Source organism: Zalophus californianus, chromosome 13 (assembly GCF_009762305.2).
Source record: "Zalophus californianus isolate mZalCal1 chromosome 13, mZalCal1.pri.v2, whole genome shotgun sequence".
In the NCBI taxonomy this organism is placed as follows: Eukaryota; Metazoa; Chordata; class Mammalia; order Carnivora; family Otariidae; genus Zalophus; species Zalophus californianus.
The window spans coordinates 26,804,611-26,825,353 of NC_045607.1; the positions used below are offsets into that span (position 1 = coordinate 26,804,611).

The 20,743-nt window shown below is 36.8% G+C and overlaps 1 protein-coding gene across 1 annotated transcript in view; it reads right to left on the minus strand.

Moving 5' to 3' along the window:
• Nucleotides 1-19,937, minus strand: part of TMEM38B (transmembrane protein 38B) — a 55,740-nt gene extending 35,803 nt beyond the window's left edge. The window contains exons 1-2 of the mRNA XM_027616679.2: nt 19,688-19,937; nt 5,500-5,656 (exon numbers count right to left, since the gene is read on the minus strand). Coding sequence (XP_027472480.1) covers nt 5,500-5,656; nt 19,688-19,799 — 269 coding nt within the window. The 5' untranslated portion in view covers nt 19,800-19,937. The remainder of the gene's footprint in view (nt 1-5,499; nt 5,657-19,687) is intronic.
• Between the last annotated feature and the right edge of the window lie 806 nt (nt 19,938-20,743).

The following is a 20,743-nucleotide window of genomic DNA, read 5'->3' on the forward strand; positions in this document are numbered from 1 at the left end:
CTGAGAAACAAACTGAGGGTTTTAGAGGGAAGGGGGTGGGGGAATGGGTTAGCCCAGTGATGGGTATTAAGGAGGGCAAGCACTGCATGGAGCACTGGGTATTATATGAAAACAATGAATCGTGGATCACTACATCAAAAACTAATGATGTACTGATGGTGACTAACACAACATTTAAAAAAAAAAAGATAAATTATAAGGGAAAAAGGAATGGAGAGGGAAGCTTTAAAAAAACTTGAGACATCAATTTTTTTAATAGGCATGACTAAATTATAGTGTCTAGGGATGAACATTTGGAAGATAAAATTATAAAAATATACAAGCAATTACCATAAAAGTCAAGATAATGGTGTGCTACTGTAATGGTTATTTAAGGTGGGAAAAGCATTGATTGGAATGGGACACACAGAAGGGGCTTCTCGGACGAATGGCAAAGCCTTATCTCTTGACTTGGAGAGTGGTTTCAAGGTTATACCTTATAATAATTCATTAGGCAAAATATTTGTTTTTTGTGGTTTTCTGAATTTTCACTTTATAATGAAAAGATTCTTATTCTAAATGATGGAAATGCAGTTTTTATTATATCACAGTTCTTTACACTTTGCATATATTCTATATTCTTTTGTACCTATTGAATATTAATTGAAAAGTTTTATTTTATTTTTTTTAAAGATTTTATTTATTTATTTATTTGACAGAGAGCACAAGCAGGGAGAGTGGCAGGCAGTGGGAGAGGGAGAAGCAGGCTCCCCACAGAGCAAGGGAAGCCCAATGTGGGACTTGATCCCAGGACTCTGGGATCATGACCCACACTGAAGGCAGTCGCTTAACCAACTGAGCCACCCAGGTACCTGGAAAATTTTTAAAGAAAAAAACATATTGTAATAATAAATAAAGACAAAAAGATTTGGTCCTAAAAAAAGAAAACTGTTCAAAACGAAAACTCATCTAGGGGTGCCTGGGTAGTTCAGTGGGTTAAGCGTGTCTGCCTTCGTCTCAGGTCGAGCCCCACATCAGGCCCCCTGCTCAGAGGGGAGTCTGTTTCTCCCCCTTCCTCTGACCCTCTGGGCTGCTTGTGTGTGCTCTCTCTCTCTCTCTCTCTCCAAATAAATAAATAAATAAATAAATCTATCTTTAAAAAAAAAATGAAAACTCATCTTGGTTAAGATCATAGTCCAAATGCTAAGTTGAATTCAGACCCTGCCATTCACCAATTCCCTAAGCCTCAATTTCCTCCTATGTAAAACTGGGATAATAAAAGATCTGAGGTTAACAAATAATTAAACACTACACTATTAACTCACCATGTAAAAATGCATTTATTTTCCATTTCTAACATACCTTTTCATTTAAGCCAAGAAAGCATCCATTTATAGACAAGCAATTTTTTTTCATTTAAGGGATCAAATAATCAAGAGCCATAATTCCTTACTACTCAATTACAGAAATCCCTTATAACAATACATAGTAGTTCATTTCTTTAGCAATGTATTTACTGAACCTAGAAAAGTACTTATCACACAGTTCACAAAACAAAGTCCCTGTTCTGATAAGCTATTATTCTAGTAGAATGAGAGAGACCAACATAAAAAGAAATAGATAATACGTCAGACAGTAATAAGCCTAAGAAGAAAAATAAAGAAGGATGATGTGATACTCATGGGGGAGGAGGTGCTATTTCAGTCAGGGAGACCTCTCCGGGAAAAAAAAAAAAAAACAACCCAGCTTTCTGGGGAAATAGTATTACAGAGAGAAGACTGCAAGCACAGAAGTACTGAGGTAGAAAAGCACCTTATGTATTCAAGAAATGGTAAGACCAATGGTGGCTAAAACAATGAACAGGAGCACAGTGGAAAGACTACATCAGAAAGAATGAAAGGGAAGATATTGTATGGTTTTAGAGGCTATGGTAAGAGTTTTAGACCTTGTTCTTAATCAGATAAGAAACTACTGAGCATAGGAGTAATATATTCTAACTTATTTTTATATTTATATTTTTTAAGTAGGCTCAACACCCAGATGGAGCCCGACACAGGGCTTGAACTCATGACCCTGAGATCAAGACCTGAGCTGAGATCAAAAGTTGGACACTTAGGGGCGCCTGGGTGGCTCAGTTGGTTAAACGACTGCCTTCGGCTCAGGTCATGATCCTGGAGTCCCGGGATTGAGTCCCATATCGGGCTCCCTGCTCAGCGGGGAGTCTGCTTCTCCCTCTGACCCTCTTCCCTCTTGTGCTCTGTCTCTCATTCTCTCTCTTAAATAAATAAATAAAATCTTAAAAAAAAAAAAAAGTTGGACACTTAACCTACTGCGCCACCCAGGCACCCCTCTAACTTATTTTTAAATAATCACTTTGTCCATTCAAGAAAGAGTGGTGGTTAGTATACAGGAGCAGAAGTGGAAGTGACAGTAAGTGTCAGACTCTGGAGATCCTACTTTTTATATAGTTTCAGCATTATAAATTTATTTATAATATATAATTATAAAATTATAATAAATTATAAAAATTATAATTATAATAAATGCTAATATCTTTTTAAAATACTGTTAGAGAAATAAAAGTCCTTAAGAAAGCCTTTTAAAGGCTTGAGTAAGCCTTTTAAAACACAGCATTATACCTTCTGGGTCCATCCATGTTGTTGTAAATGGCAAGATCTCATTCTTTTTTATGGCTGAGTAATATTCCACCATATATATATGTGTATATATATGTGTGTGTATATATATACACACACCCCGTATTTTTTTATACACTCATCTATGGATGGACACTTGGGTTGCTTCCATATCTTGACTATTGTAAATGATGCTGCAGTAAACACAGAGGTGCATGTATATTTTTTTTAATTTTTTTATTGTTATGTTAATCACCATACATTACATCATTAGTTCTTGATGTAGTGTTCCATGATTCATTGTTTGTGCATTAACACCCAGTGCTCCACGCAGACTGTGCCCTCTTTAATACCCATCACCAGGCTAACCCATCCCCCTACCCTCCTCCCCTCTAGAACCCTCAGTTTGTTTTTCAGAGTCCATCGTCTCTCATGGTTCGTCTCCCCCTCCGACTTACTCCCCTTCATTCTTCCCCTCCTGCTTTCTTCTTTTCTTTTTTTCTTAACATATGTTGCATTATTTGTTTCAGAAGTACAGATCTGTGATTCAACAGTCTTGCACAATTCACAGCGCTCACCATAGCACATACCCTACCCAATGTCTATCACCCAGCCACCCCATCCCTCCCACCCGGTGCATGTATATTTTCAAATTAGGATTTTCATTTTCATTTTACCCAGTAGTGGAATTACTAGATCATAGAGTAATTCTATTTTTAATTTTTTAAGGAGCCCTCATTCTGTTTGCCATAGTGGCTGCACCAACTTGCATTCCTACCAACAGTGCACAAGGGTTCCTTTTTCTCCACATCCAGGCCAACACTTGTTTCTTGTGTTTTTCATTTTAGACATTCTGACAGGTGTGAGGTGATATCTCATTGTACTTTTGATTTGCATTTTCCTGATAATTAGTGATGTTAAACATGGACCTAGATGGTATAATGCTATATAAAATAGGTCAGTCGGAGAAAGACATTATGATTTCACTTATATGTGGAGTTTAAGAAACAAAACAAATAAACAAAGAAAAAAAGAGACCAAAACACTCTTAAATACAGAGAACAAACTGCTGGTTGCCAGAGGGCAGCTGGGTAGGGAGATGGCTGAAATAGATAAAGGGGTTTAAGAGTACACTTATCATTATGAGCACTGAGTAATGAATGTACAGAATTCTTGAAACATACTGTACACCAAAACTAATAAAACACTATATGTTAATTGTACTTGAAAGAAAGAAATGAAAGGAAGAAAGAAAGAAAGAAAAAGAAAGAAAAGAAAAGAAACAAACAAACAAACAAACAAACACATAGCAAGTGAAAGACTATACTTTAAGAGATGGTTAAACAAGTCTATGAGAGATAGGGGCACCTGGCTGGCTCAGTTGGGTAAAGCATGCACTCTTGATGTCAGGGTCATGAGTTTGAATCCCACACTGGGGGTAGAGTTTACTTAAAAAAAAAAAAAAAAAAAAAACAGGGGCGCCTGGGTGGCTCAGTCGTTAAGCGTCTGCCTTCGGCTCGAGTCATGATCCCAGGGTTCTGGGATCAAGCCCCACGTCGGGCTCCCTGCTCCACGGGAAGCCTGCTTCTCCCTCTCCCACTCCCCCTGCTTGTGTTCCCTCTCTCGCTGTGTCTCTCTCTGTCAAATAAATAAAATCTTTAAAAAAAAACAAACAAACCTAATTTATGAGAGATAGTGGCTGTTAAATGTCAAGGCTCTAAAGTCAAATTTCCTGGTTTTGATCCTAGTTCAATCACTTACTAAACATGTAAATTTTAGCAAAGTTTCTCAATACCTCAGTTTTTTCATTTGTCAAATGCAAAAAATGGTTACCTTATATGACTCTTATGATTAAATATGAATATAAAGAATTTAGCTGATATATAGTTAACAACTCAGTAAATATTAGCTATCAAATTTATTATTCTACTTCCATTTGTTTCCACTGCCACAGGTTTCCACTATTACTTTTTCCCATTGCCACTACTATTTATAATATTCCCTTTTAAGACTGGTTACATATTCATTTAAAAAATTACCACAATAAAAATGAAATTTAAGTGCTCCTAACATTATATATTTGATATTTTTTAAAAGATTTTATTTATTTATTTGACAGAGAGAGAGGGAACACAAGCAGGGGGAGAGGGAGAAGCAGGGCTCCTGCTGAGCAGGGAGCCCGATGTGGGCTCGATCCCAGGACCCTGGGATCATGACCTGAGCCGAAGGCAGATGCTTAATGACTTGAGCCACCCAGGCTGTTTTTAATCAAAAGTATAGTTTCTGCTTCAGAGGTAGCAAAGCACTCTGATTGTATTATAGTTTTTTTTTTTTCAGCTTAATGGATCAACCTTAAGGATAACTAAATATTTAATTTGTAAGAATCCAAAGCAATTCCTGCTAACATTTTTTCTTCATTTCAAAACCAAATTAAAAACAAAATTAATGTTAAATCCCGTAAGGCTCTGAAAAATCCAACGCGGAATATGATAAGAACGATTATTACATATGAATCATAATCACTTGGATTTTTGTGTAGTTGGTCACATTCTTGATTTTATCCTGCTGTATATCTGTGTGTATGAGTTAGATAAACTGTTTGGGGCCAAATATTGGGTGCCCTTTATCACATTTGACAAGCTTCCAACTAAAGATACATAAGACGATGGTAACAATACTTGCCTCTGGGACAGGATAAAAGCCAAGGGTGAGAAAGAGACAAACTTTGCACTTAAAAACATTGGCTTTATCTAGGTTCCTTCCTTTGCAAATGCATTCACTTTTCAAGAACATAAAATAGGTTTTAAAGAAAAAAAATTCATTTACAAATAATTTACAAAACAATTTTTAAAATGTCTCACAGTTCATCATAATGGCAGCTTACCAGATTGAAGATGCCAGTAATATATTAGTGTTTTTTGCAAGAAACCTCAACGGAGGCTCTGCAAGCAATACACAGGATAAAATTCCTCCACCAAAGCAATGAAGCATAGCAGTAAACCAGCTTGAAAGAGGATTCTTCCATGCCACTGCCGCAGCTCCTGAAATGGTAAAGTAAAAATGTGGTCTGAGATAACTGTATACTAAACAAATCCTAAAGTCCCAGTGGCACTAAAGAAATAAACTTAATTTCTTAACTTTCAAAAGCTTACTATTACTCATAGGTGTGACAATCACAATCATCATAAACTCTATCTTTTGTTCTTTAAAGCAAGACTGGAAACATTTTAAGACATACATGATTTGGAGCACCTTTAAAATACTCTGTTTAGGCTCTTACTGCCAGTTTCCTAGTAGCACATTATTATAAACAATCTCCCTACTTACTCTCTCCTTTTATTCCCAGCCCTATTTAAGTACTTCCAGTTGATATGTCACAGCAAATTTTAAGAAAAATTTATTATCTTAAGTACTTTAGAAAATAAAAGCTGAAATAAACAAACTAAGCTTTTAACATGACAGGCTAGAAACAGAGTAACAAAATAAACCCAGAGGTGAAAGGTTGATGAGGAACAGATATATACATAATCTTAAAATGCCTCCTAACAACTTATTAATTACAGAGGGAAATAATAATTTTAGCGTGGAGAAACCTTGCAGACATCACTGTAAGCAAACATCAGATGACTCTGTTATGATTCACTAAGAACACATCTTTATTTTTATAGTATTGCTACCAAAAACATGCAACCTGAACTACTCTAATCAGATACATCCAAACTGAGGGCACTTCTGGAAAAAAAAAACATGGCCTAAACTTTAGCAATGTCAAAGTCAAGAAATTAAAAAAAAAAAAAAATGCTCCAGATTAAATAACATTAAAGAGACAACTACATGCAACATATATTCTAGATCATATCCTGGAGTGAGAAAGAATATTTTATAAATGACCTTTTTGGATGAATGATGAAATCTAAATACGGACCCTGGCTTAATAATGGTGTTGTATCTGGGCGCCTGGGTGGCTCAGTTGGTTAAGCAACTGCCTTCGGCTCAGGTCATGATCCTGGAGGCCCAGGATCGAGTCCTGCATCAGGCTCCCTGCTCAGCAGGGAGTCTGCTTCTCCCTCTGACCTTCCTCTCTCTCATGCTCTCTACCATTCTCTCTCTCAATAAATAAATTTTAAAAATCTTTAAAAAAATAATAATAATAATGGTGTTGTATCGGGGCGCCTGGGTGGCTTGAATGGTTAAGCGTCCGTCTTCGGCTCAGGTCATGATCCCAGGGTCCTGGAATCGGGCCCCACATCGGGCTCCTGGCTCAGCGAGGAGCCTGCTTCTCCCTCTCCCTCTGCCTCTCTCCCTGTTCATGCTCTCTACCTCTGTGTCTCAAATGAATAAATAAAATCTTAAAAAAAATAATAATAATAATGGTGTTGTATGACTGTTAAACTTTCTGATTTTAGTAAAAGTTCTGTGGTTCTTAAATATTAACACACTTAAGTAATTTGAAGTAACTGGGCAAATGCTTCCAATTTACATTCAAGCAGTTCTGAAAAAATAATATGCATAAATAAAAACATTCAGAGATGTTAAAGTAAAACTTCTAGTTATAAAATGAGTAAGTTCTGGAGATCTAATGTACAGCATAGTGACTACAGTTATTAATACTGTATTGTACACTTGAAATTTGTTAAGACAGTCAATCATAAGTCACCAATTAAAAAGAAGGTAACTATGTGAGATGATGGATGTGCTAATTAACTTGATTGTTATAATCATTTAACAATTCATATGCATATCAAACCATCAAATTGTACACTTTAAATATATATAATTTTGTCAATTACACCTCAATAAAGCTGGAAAAAAAATAAATAGGGCAAAATGTAAATGGTTGGTGAATCTAAGTATACAAGAATTCCTTGACCTATTCTGGTAACTTTTCTATAAGTATGAAATATCAAAGGGAAAGTACAAAAAATAAATAAACTCAGCCAGAGAAATAGAAACAATTTATAAAAATAAAAGTAGAAACCCACTAAAGAGAAGCTAGAATAGGGAGATGGAGATGGGCAACCAATAAAGCCAACCCAAAGCTGTTCTTGAAAAGACCAGTAAAACCAACCATTGTTCAACAAGTCTGAGAAAGGGTAGGAAAAAAAATAATGCAAAACATTAGAAGGAAAAATAAGGAAATAGTTTTACAGAGTTTTTTTAATTATAGGAAAACAACATGGATTTAATCTAATAAATGTGAAGACGTAGTTGAAATGGACAATTAGCAAAATTCCCTTAGAATAGATAGAAACTTGTACATATAACTATGGAAAAAAAACTATAGGGCAAAGATCTATCTTAAGAAAGGTATTAACCCCAACAAATTAATGGAAAACATTTACCAAATATTTTGGATTACTCATTTTTATGCTATATAACCATTATGGAATATAGCAAAGGAGAAAAACTTAAATCATTCTATGAAACAACATAATCTTAACATCAAAAATTATAAATAAAAAAAAAGAGAGTGAGAGAGGAAGGAGGAAAGGGAAGAGATAAGAAGGGAGGAAGGAAAGGAAGAAGACACACTATAATTCTAACTTATGAGTATAATGCACAAATATATTAATAACAAATTGAAATCAGTAGTTTTTTGAAAAGATAATAAATCATGACCAAGTAGATTTTATCCAAAGAATTAAAAAAGGATTCAATATTTAAAAATTCATTTAAATCATTCACTATGCTAACAAATTATCATCTCCCCTTAGACAGTTAAAGACTTAAAAATTCAATATTCCTGATTTTTAAAAAAATCTAGCAATCTAAGAACAGAAAGAAAAGTACTTAACCTGAATAAAGCTATAAAGGAATAGACTTTTTTGACCTCACCAAAATTTTTTTAAATTTTATTTTATGTTATGTTAATCACCATACATTACATCATTAGTTTTTGATGTAGTGTTCCCTGATTTGTCGTTTGCGTATAACACCCAGTGCTCCATTCAATACGTGCCCTCTTTAATACCCATCACCAGGCTAACACATCCCCCCACCCCCCTCCCCTCTAGAACCCTGTTTGTTTCTCAGAGTCCATAGTCTCTCATGGTTCGTCTCCCCTCACTAAAATTTAAAACTTCTATGTGACAAAAGTCTGGCATAGTGTTTTTCAACTTACATAAGGCAAATTCCAATAAATCAACAGAAAAAGACAACAAACACAAGAGAAAAATGACTAAGTCACAAAGTGGGAAATATAAATGACTAATAAACATACCAAAAAAAGAAAGTCCTCCCTCAAGTCATCAGTAATCAAGGAAAAACAAAATTTAAAAAGATGTTATATTTCTCACACATCCAATTGGCAAAAAAAATTTACAGCTTAATATTTATTAATATTAACTTATTAGCTGGAAAAGCTGTGAAGAAATTCATATACTCCTGTAACAATTAAAAAGTCATTTTGAGGAATAATTTGGGAGTATAAATTAAAATTTTTAATTTAAAACGGACTCAAGTGCCCAAGAAATAGCATACAAGAATATTAAAGCAGCGTTGTTTATAATGCTGTGAAAAAAATGAAAAAAATCTAAACAACCATCATCAGAGAACAGTTAAACCATAATCATTTGTTCTATGGAATACTATACAGGAGCAATCAAGAGTGTGACAAAGCAGTATCAACATGAGAAGATCCCTAAGACATCCTATTGAGTAAAAACAAAGAACCAAATACAATCATGTTGAACACTAATATTACAGCATGGAATTATTATTTTTTTATTTTTTAGAATCATTTATGAGGAAAAATGCAAACACTATACATTTCTATAGGTACATGCATATACATGAAATGCACAGAAAAGGGTCTGCAATACACCAAAATGTTAACTGTTATTATCTCTTGAGAAAGCCTAGGATTTGGGAGGATGGTCAAAGGGGATTTAAATTTATTTAATTATACTGATTATATTGTTTAATCATATTTGAATTCTTTTAAATAAAATGTTCATTTACTAATTGTATAATTAAGCAAAATTTTAACAAATTATGTCACTCCCAATCTGTGGAATACAATGCATCTATTTAAAAGAATGTAGCAGCTTTACATGCACTAATATGACAAAAAAATTCATATGTATATAAATAATATGTACAGTAAGAAATCATTTACAGGGGGAAAACAGAAAACCATGTATTTCTATCAGTACATATATAAGTAATACATAAAATAAGGTCTGCAAGAATATATAACCAAACAATTAACTGTTGTTATCTCTTAGGAAAAGGCACATTTATGCAAAAACAAAACAAACTACATAAATGTATGTGTGAGTTCAGTAGAGTAACATCATCATACTCGGGAATTCATCTGTAGGTGCTCAGGAAAAAAAAAGGAGATAAAAGTCAAATAGTACAACCCACCATTCCACACAATAAAATGTACCCAGGAGTGAACATGAGTTGGCAGATGTGCATTTCCTGTGGTGTACCCATCCTGTCAAGTGAAGTGATGCCAAGGTTTAATGATATGCATCTGGTGATTAACTCAAGAAATGGTGACCTGGTCCAATCTGGAAGAAAAATCAGTTATGAGAAATGTACTAAAAGGCAGGACATCAATCTTCAGTGTAGCAATTTCCCCTAAACCTAAGAATTTTCAAGAATTATTTTGATAATACATGATCATGCTCTCTTTAAAGCCAAACCCCTACATAAAATGTGATACCACTATGTCTCTACCCAAATATTATGACCTACCTAAATATGTGTATGGGCAATAGAGCACCACACAGTGGTGACTAATTATAACATTGGTCAGTCAGCCTAATAAATGAGTATAATCTTTTCTTTAGGTAATGGTCACTAGCTCCCATACTGCACCATATTCATGTTGAAAAGCAATACAGAGGGGCACCTGGGTGGCTCAGTCAGTTAAGCATCTGTCAGCCTTCAGCTCAGGTCATGATCCCAGAGTCCTGGGATAGAACCCCAGGCCTGGCTCCCTGCTCAGTGGGGAGTCCACTTCTCTCTCTCCCTCTGCCCCTCCCCCCATTTGCCTGCACCTGTCTCTCTCTCTCTCAAATAAATAAATAAAATCTTAAAAAAAAAGGAATATAGAGGGCTTAAGGGTATAAATCCTGGCACCAGCACATACTCTATGTGAACTCAACAAGTTGTTTGCTTTCCCACAACTTAAAAAAAAAACACATACACACAGAAGAGGTAAAGAAAAAAGTAACCTACATCACAGGGTTGTTATAAGGATCAACTAAGGATCAATTACAAGTGAGTACTTTGAAATTATTTAAAATGGGGGCCAAGCACATAGTAAGCAACTAAGTATTAGCTTATCACTATTATTACATAAGTAAATAAAAATAAAAAGCAAAATTACCCTCTCCTATTTCTGCCATTCTATCACACTCCTATTCTGAGTTGTCTGAGACAACTTCCAGACTTTCCTATGCTTATTTACACACACACACACACACACACACACACACACACACTCTTTTTCCCCCTTACTCTTAACTCTCTCCCAACCCTACCGTGTGTGTGTGTGTGTGTGTGTGTGTGTGTGTGTGTGTGTGTGTGTGTGTGTGTGTGTGAGAGAGAGAGAGAGAGAGAGAGAGAGAGAGAGAGAGCCATAATGGGCCCATCACAGCACAGTCACTATGAAGAACACATTTGAAGGTAACTGATTACTTTGAATAAACATACAATTAGGAATACTCACTGGTGTCCGTCCTCTGTGTTCCTTGTATTACTCTAATGGAGATTTAGCATTACCTTCATCCATCTGATACTCACCACTCACTGACTCAGCCAAATTCAAATGTACCCAGCTTTTCCTTTGACCATTAAAACAATCTGAATCAAATTTACTAAATGATTTCATACAAATGATTTGCTCATGTAATATTCATTTCTGATTAAGTCTGTCAAAATAGCTCTCCTTTTTCCTCAACTTGCACATTTTATTCTTTCCTCTTAAGACATATCACATTCTAGATTTTGTTTTTAAGTGTTAGCTCCATTATAAAGTTCTTACCTATTAAAATTCTAAGAGACTTTAGTATAGAGTAGGTGCTCTATAAATGTACTGAATGACAGAAAAATATATGGAAGTATTTCAAGAGCTCAGATATTATGATTTTACTACCATGAATTTCCCTTTGTATTGTCACAAATCAAAGAGGCATCTGTAATTACATACCAGTTTTGTGACGTCTTTGTAGGACCACTAAACCCTCTTGGCTTAAGTTTCAACTTTCATAAAATAAGGATTAAAATAAGGAAATACACATAAAAACACACTTATTACCTAGTACATGGGAGACACTTTGTTGATTTATTTATTTTATTTACTGATCACAACCCACAGAAAAAGTAGGCAAAATGCAACCCTTGGATGCTTTTATTCTGAGTCCAAGATCTAATTCTTTTGAGTTCTTATTGCAAGGATGGGATGAAAACACACCACAGCTCTAAAAATGTACTCATAACCCTAAGAGACTTAATCAGTGATACTAAGATTTTATTAGAGAAAAAAAGAAAGGAAAAGAACAGAATTGAAGGGTCCCCTCACATCAATCTTTTTTGCCTAATTTTCAAAATTATGTCAGCTAGAAAAATTTCCCTAACTCAAATTGGCCTTTCTATAAAGCTCTCTTCAGTACACATTTTACAGTATGAAGCAATCTTATGACAAATTTCTTTAGGTGTTATGTTCCTTTGTATATATCATACCAGTACCAGAATTAGTTTATCATGAAGTTAAACTGTGAAAATACAGAAAGTTAACCAGAAATAGCTTGTATATCTTTCCAGCATATAAATAATTTTCAGTAGGAAAAAATAGTTAATATGATAGCTTTAATTTTTTTCTCAGTTTTAAAACAAAGATGTATTCCTTTAGCTAAGGAACAAGTTGTGTTAAGATATGTTATTTTATTTTTAACATGCTGATATTTAAAAGACAAAAAACTGTCCTACCTTGAGTTAAGATATTTGTGATATGCTAGCAATAGAATTATTTTCCCCCAAACTCAGCAAAATTTGTCACATTGAGGCCTACTCTAATGCAAAGTATATGAGTTTTGAAGCACTCATAAGCACCTATGGCCTTTAACATCAAAATATTTTCATTATGAAATGAAAGCTAGAAAATAAAGTCATATTCTACTTCGTTTTGGATCAAGTCTGAATCATAATGGGCCAAGTAAATCCACAGACCCACCTTGTGGTTATTTCCCAGTTCCTTAATGTATAACTAGAAGAGACATAGTTGGAAACTGACACAAAGCCCATATTGATTCTCTTATCTAAGGAATAAGGATCAGTATGGTAGAAACATTCAAGTAGAAGCTCCTAGAGTTTCTTCTCCTCCTCAAGGTATTTTTAAAAAGCAATACCACAGAGATGGGTGCCATAACCAAAAACATCAAAGATGAAAAGGTGGTGATAGCTATCACATCCCATTTAACTTGCTTATTTGGTCTATACGTAAAGCAGATGGATCTTGGAAAATGTGGATTATCATAAATGTACAGGTAGTGACTCTGATTGCAGCTGGTATTCAAGATGCAGTATTTTTACTGGAACAAAGCAACATAACCCCTATAACCTGGTAAGCAAATCCTTTTTCTCCGTATTAATTTGCAAGGAACCCCAGAAACACTTTACTTTTACCCCGCTACGTGAACAGTACACTATTGCAGTCCTGCCTTAGGTCTATGTCAACTCTCCTACTCTCCAACAAAGTCCACAGAGATTGTGATCATATTGGGAATCCATACATCACAACGGTCCACTACACCAATGACACTGTACTTACTGGATCTACGGGCAGGAAGTAGCCAGTACTTTAGATATCCTAACATGACATAGGCAAACCAGAAAGTAGGAAACTAAACTTCACTGCCAGGATTATGTACCAGTCAGAGTCCAGTTAGGAAAGAGAAAAAACATGGTTACTTTAACAGAGAGAATTTACTATAAAGACGTTAAGTATAAAATTGTTAACTATATTGTTGAAAAGGTAAAAAGTCAATCCTATGGTAGCACAGCAGTATCAACTACAGAAAGCAGTTTACCACTGCTGGGGAAACAAAGGATGGGTTGAAATTATTTAAACTTAGAAACCTGTGAACAAACATCTCTTTAAGAACCAAAACTGGGACTCCTAAGGAGGGAACACTGCTCAGCTGTTGTTCTAGTCCAGCCCACTCACTCTACAAATAAAATATTGGGGTTTCTTTTTTAATTTTTTATTGTTATGTTAATCACCATATTTACATCATTAGTTTTGGATGTAGTGTTCCATGATTCATTGTTTGTGCATAACACCCAGTGCTCCACGCAGAATGTGCCCTCTTTAATACCCATCACCAGGCTAACCCATCCCCCTACACTCCTCCCCTCTAGAACCCTCAGTTTGTTTTTCAGAGTCCATCGTCTCTCATGGTTGGTCTCCCCCTCCGACTTACTCCCCTTCATTCTTCCCCTCCTGCTATCCTCTTTTTTTTTCTTAACATATATTGCATTATTTGTTTCAGAAGTACAGACCTGTGATTCAACAGTCTTGCACAATTCACAGTGCTCACCATAGCACATACCCTCCCCAGTGTCTATCACCCAGCCACCCCATCCCTCCCACCCCCCACCACTCCAGCAACCCTCAGTTTGTTTTCTGAGGTTAAGAATTCCTCATATCAGTGAGGTCATATGATACATGTCTTTCTCTGATTGACTTATTTCACTCAGCATAACACCCTCCAGTTCCATCCACGTCGTTGCAAATGGCAAGATCTCATTCCTTTTGATGGCTGCATAATATTCCATTGTGTTAAAATATTGGGTTTTACGCAACATATTTTAAGAAAAAAGAAAAAGAAGATAGCAGGAGAGGAAGAATGAAGGGGAGTAAGTCAGAGGGGGAGACGAACCAGGAGAGATGATGGACTCTGAAAAACAAACTGAGGGTTCTAGAGGGGAGGAGGGTAGGGGGATGGGTTAGCCTGGTGATGGGTATTAAAGAGGGCACATTCTGCATGGAGCACTGGGTGTTATGAACAAACAATGAATCATGGAACACTACACCAAAACAAATGATGTAATATATGGTGATTAACATAACAATAAAAAATTAAAAAAAAAATATTGGGTTTTAAGTTCTTATCCCAAACTACCAAGTTAGTGAAAGAGTTTTAACACTGGTCTCCTGATTTTATGAGCTCTTTCTACCACACCACACTCCCTGACCAATATTTTATGTCATGTCAATCAAATATTCTTTCACTTAAAAGTTAAAGATATTCAAGTAAGATTCTCTAAACTAATAGAAGTAAATTGTGAGCTGTCATTTCTGAGACATCCTTTTCCACCCTACAATGGGCAGGAAACACTGTCACTTTTTAACATATCACATAAGGGGCTTTTAGGGTTTCATGAATGTTCTATTTTTATCCAGATGTTGATTAAATAGATGTGCTCATTTTTAAAATTCACTGATCTATGCATTTACAATTTTTGTACTTTTCTGTATGCTTTTATGTATGGATTCATAAAGACAGCAAAACTATGCTGCCACCTTTACAGAATCATCAGAACTAACAAATTCCTGACACATTAATCCTTTCATTCCCCACAAATTAGAAGGGGGAAAAATAATAAGCTTTATTCCTGGATTTAATTCCTAAAAGCAAAGGAGAAACTCACTGGTGATAAAGAAATGACAGAAATCATGGGAGAAAATAACCATGTCAAATGAAAGCTCATTGAGAAATTGCTAAATATTGAGAAACCAGAAACATTAAATGGACCTGCAAAAAGAGAGCACAGAATATTTGAGAACTTTGGAATTAGCCAAAGACCAAACTCCATAATTTATTAACGGATGTGACTTAAATACGGTTATTTTATTCCTGTAAGGCTATTCCTCATCTGTAAAATGAGTTCAATGATACCTACCTTAAAGGGATGTGAATTAAGATACAATGTTTCTGCATGTATCTGAAATGAGTATTATTATTGTATAGGAAAGGTAGCAAAACCTTATGTGATACTATCAAAAAAATAAGAGGACAATAGCACAGCTGAGTTCCTTTAGGGCTACAACAGCATCTTTCATCGTGGTATCCTCAATATCTAACATAGTGCCTGATATGCAGTGGAGTTTCAATAAATATTTGCTTAACTGAACTCCCTGTGATTCGAGAAAGGTTAGCAAAATAGTGATGGGAGAATTAAGGAGAAAAATAGATTTTGTGTATAAAAATCAAGTAGAAATAATTGTAGATTAAGTTTTCAGGAAGTCTTACAGAAAATAGCAACTGGAGGGGTGCCTGGGTGGCTCAGTCGTTAGGCGTCTGCCTTCAGCTCAGGTCATGATCCCGGAGTCCTGGTATCGAGCCCCGCATCAGGCTCTCCGCTCGGTGGGAAGCCTGCTTCTCCCTCTCCCACTCCCCCTGCTTGTGTACCCCCTCTCGCTGTGTCTCTCTTGTCAAATAAATAAAATCTTAAAAAAAAAAAAATAGCAACTGGATTATGAATGTATGACTGAAGAAATGTGTTTATTTTAATGGTTTAAATAACAAAAGAGAGAAGGCAGATTAAAAATGTAAGATAAGAGAGATTAAAGTTGATGATGTAAACTTTCTGTTAAATGGTTTCTGACTAATAGCCCTCAAGGCAGCATCTTCTAACCTCCTAATAAAATACCCAGGAAAATGGAAAACAAACAAGCAAAATCTATCCCACTAACTAAAACTAAAAACTATAGATAATCAGATGCCAAGGTTTAGGAGGAACTAAAGTTAATTATTTACAAATGGAGGTAAATTAAGAAATAAGAAAACAGGGGAACCTGGGTGGCTCAGTCAGTTAAGCATCTGCCTTCAGCTCAGGTCAGGATACCAGGGTCCTGGGAGGAGCCCCACATCCGGCTCCCTGCTCAGCTGGGAGCCTGCTTCTCCCTCTCCCTCTGCCTGCCACTCTGCCTACTTGTGCTCTCTCTGTCAAATAAATAAACAAAACCTTAAAATAAATAAATAAATAAATAACAACCCAGTTTATTAAGTACCCTGATGTCTTCGCTTGAAGCACAAGTCATGTGGAAAAGGAGGGGAAAACCATCATCTTTATATGGATTTGAAGGCCTACAGCCTGAACCAAACAAAAAAGGGATGCTGTCCTTATTCACACCACAGAAAGAGTTAATCCCCTTTACCCTCTTGTTTCCACTAGCATTTTTTAAGATCTAGGTAGAGACATATAAAATGTAAATAGTAGGAAAGTGAGGAATGAGGTATTGGCAGTGGTAGAGCACATTCCAAAAGTCAAGAGACTCAAGGAATAACATGCTTGAGAGATTAAAAAGAAGAATCCTGGTACTACATGGATGAATTGTAGCTTTATTATACTATTGGTCTAAAGTTCTAGAGAATAAGTCAACGGGGTTAAGAAAAAGTTACCAATTAAGTAAAAATTTATATAAAGTATTGGCAAATCAAAATCCCTATGCATTAAAATACCACAAACAAAAATAATACCTCAGACAAGCAGAGTTTATCCCAAGAATGTAAAGATGATTCATCATTTTTTTTAAGTTTTACTTTTTATTTATTTTTTTAGTAATCTCTACACCCAACATGGGGCTTGAATTCACAACACTGAGATCAAGAGTTGCATGCTCTTCTGACTGAGCCAGCCAAGCACCCCTGATTTATCATCTTAAAAAATGTATTACATTACAATTTAAATAGGAAAAACAATATGATCAACTCAATAAGAAGTGGAAATACAAATTGCCAATAAACTTAAGCAGCACACATTCAGTAACCATGACAGATGCAAATGAAAACTATTTTTCTGATCCTTAGAATAGAGTAACAAGATATTTAAGAACAGTAACAATAGGGGGTAAAAACAAATACTGTGGAAGAAACAGGCAGTCTAAGACATTTCTGGCAAAAGCTTAAAAAGGTACACTCTTTTGCATGAATTCTATCATTTTTACCTGTTTACAAGCACTGGTACTGGGATGTAAAATATTTTTCACACCATGTGTAATTATGTTTTAGCATTCAATTAGTCCAGTGCTTCTCCAATTTTTTGGTCTCAGGACTCCTTGCACCCCTAAAAATTAGTGAGCAGATGAATGGTTGCGGGGACTGGGGGAGGCCTGACTACAAAGGGGCAGGAAGGAATCTGGAGTGAGCGATAAAACTATTGTGTATCTTGATAGTGGTGGTAATCATATGTCTGTATGTGTTTTCCAAAATCATACACTTTATTATTTAAAAGGGTGAATATATGTAAATTAAACCGTTAAAAAGTCAGACCTGAAAAAAATTCTTGAAAACCCCAAAGAGCTTTTATTTGAGTTACAGGCATCAATATTTAGCATATTAGAAACTGTCAACTGAGAAAATTTTAAAGTAGTACTTAATGTTTTCATTTTAAAAATAATAACTGTACTTCGGGCGCCTGGGTGGCTCAGTCGTTAAGTGTCTGCCTTCGGCTCAGGTCATGATCCCAGGGTCTTGGGATCAAGCCCCGCATCCGGCTCCCTGCTCCGCGGGAAGCCTGCTTCTCCCTCCCCCACTCCCCCTGCTTGTGTTCCCTCTCTCGCTGTGTCTCTGTCAAATAAATAAATAAAATCTTTAAAAAAAAATTTTAAAAAATAAAAACAATAAAAACAATAACTGTACTAAATGTTAACATAAATTATGTATTCTTTATGAAAAATAACTTTTCCAAAGCAAAAAACACTTATGAGAAAAGTCCCACTGTTTTATATGTTAGCAAATCCTTTTAATGTCTGGCTTCAAAGAGAAAACAGCTGGACTCTCATATCTGTTTCTGTATTCAATCTGTTACCGTGTGACAGGTCATGTAGCCTCTGGAAAACTCCACTGTACACTTGTGAGAAAATCAGTGTAAAAAAGACAAATAACATCTGCATATTATTATGAAAATAACTTTGACCTGGAACTGTTAGGAACCCCAAGGGTTCCTGGACCACACTTTGAGAACCTGATGTAGCCTATACAAGAAAATTTCAAATATTGAATATGGCATGATGACGTACTTCTTTTCAAATCAGGGAAACACTTTCTTACGCAGATTATCTGTCCTGATTTAATACAATATTCACCTTTTCCAGGTCAAAACTTTCACCAAACAATGCTTTAGACTGGGCTACAAACATCAATGTAAATGAAAAATATTTCCGAGACCAAACAGTTTAAAAACAAAACAAAACAAACAGTCCATAAGAGGTACAGCACCTCCTCAAGCCCTCACTCCTTAACTCTCTCTATAGCACCAGGCAGCATGAACAGGGAGAAAGTAGAAAAAGAAAATAAATGACTCAACTCAAAGAAAGAAGAGATCCATAAAACCAAAAGGCAAACAGAGTAACTGCAAAAAGAAAGCAGTATAGGAGCAAACATACCCTAAATGTAAAATACAAGAAAATACAAATATTGCTCCCTGGCCGTATACTAAAAAAAAACAAAACAAACAAACAAAAAAAAACCCTCAAAATGCTGTATTCAGACTCTACCCCCAGGCTACAGACAGGGACTCTTGGACGGTGCCACTCATACGACGGTAAACGGGGATCCAGCATGCTAAGCAAGATGACAGAGCGCTGCATTAAGGGGAATCTGATGTGCCTGCTTGAGGCTTTTTAAGCGTTGATACAACTTTCAGAACTACTCATTCCAAGCGACCAAGTCCCACTTGCTGTCCCCGGGAGCTCAGTCCCCCGGTGACTTTCAAATACTGTACTTTCCAAGGAAGCGGTGGTACCACCGGGAGACGGCGCATATCCTGGGCGGGCGCAGGCAGGACCCGGGCTCCCAAATGCCGCGGCGGCTTCCCTGTCACCTGCCCCAGACCCGGCGTCGCGGACCCAAGGTCGCGCCTCCTTTGACGAATACCGGGGCCACCGCGCTCCCTGCCTCAGTTTCCCCACCTGCGCTTGAGGGGTCGGAAGGGTCGGCTTGCGGCGCCCCTCCAGCTCGACTACAGGACTCTGGGACACTGGCAGCTCGGCCGTTCAGGCGGCTCAGGCCGTCCTCTGGTGAGGGGGCCGGTCTGCGGCTCCCGGCACTCACCCGGCTGACGCTTCAGCGCCATCACGGACACCAGGTAGTGGGCGATGTCAAAAAAGGGGAACATAGACGTGCGAGAAAAGGCAAGGGTCAGCTCATCCCACGGAGAATCCATGACGACGACGGACCACAGCAGGCGAAGCAACCCCGACGACGGGTTTCTGCCGAGCGCAGCGAAAGGTGGGGGAGGGGGCTGCCGCGCCCGCGCGCCCTTCCGCGCGGCCTGGAGGAGCCCTGCGCGTGCGCCCTGGGACGGGCGCCGGCGCGCTTTGGGGCGGGGCCGCGTGTCCCGAGAGTGGGCGGAGTGAGCGGCTCCCCTGTTGTTCCGGAGGGGCTGGGCCTGGGTCTCCCAAGTGAGAGTCTGGCATCTTCGTGCTGGAAGCTGTGCCAGATCCAGGAGAACGGGCAGATGAACATAACATACGTAATGATTTTAAAAATACATTACTTATGTTAACATTTATTACTTTAAAGCGAATACGTAAAGAACTATTTTAAGTTTTTCTGTTGTAACTTCCAATATGCTAAGTATTGATCATGTAACCCACGTAAAGTTTTGAGGACTCTTTGGGTCCTCAAGAAATTTTTTTAAGTCAGCTTTAAGGGTTTAATTTACATACATCTTATTCACCCTTTTTAATATAAAGTTCTATGATTTTGGATAAACCTATGCAGTCTAGAAGGGTAGAGGTTCAGAGTGGGATTAATTTCTTTAAATTGATTCACCTAACATTTCTCAAGCAACCGTAATGTGCAAGTCACACCGTGATTTAGTGGAGATATAAAAAAGAATACAACCATATCCTGCCCTCAATAAGCTAGTGTTTTCCCAAGAGTTGAAAAAATTTTTGAGGTGAGGTGAAAATGCTCCTCCTTCAGAACTACCGTTATAAATAAATAAATAATTTGTGCTTCTGTACAAACATTACAGTCATGCCACTAACATTAATCATCAAGTTAATTCTTAAAAAAAAATTAATTCTAATTTCTAATTTGTACAAAGCTGGTAGTGAGAAGTGTAGGTGCCATGCTAGGGCAATTCTGGAGAAGAGGGAAGAC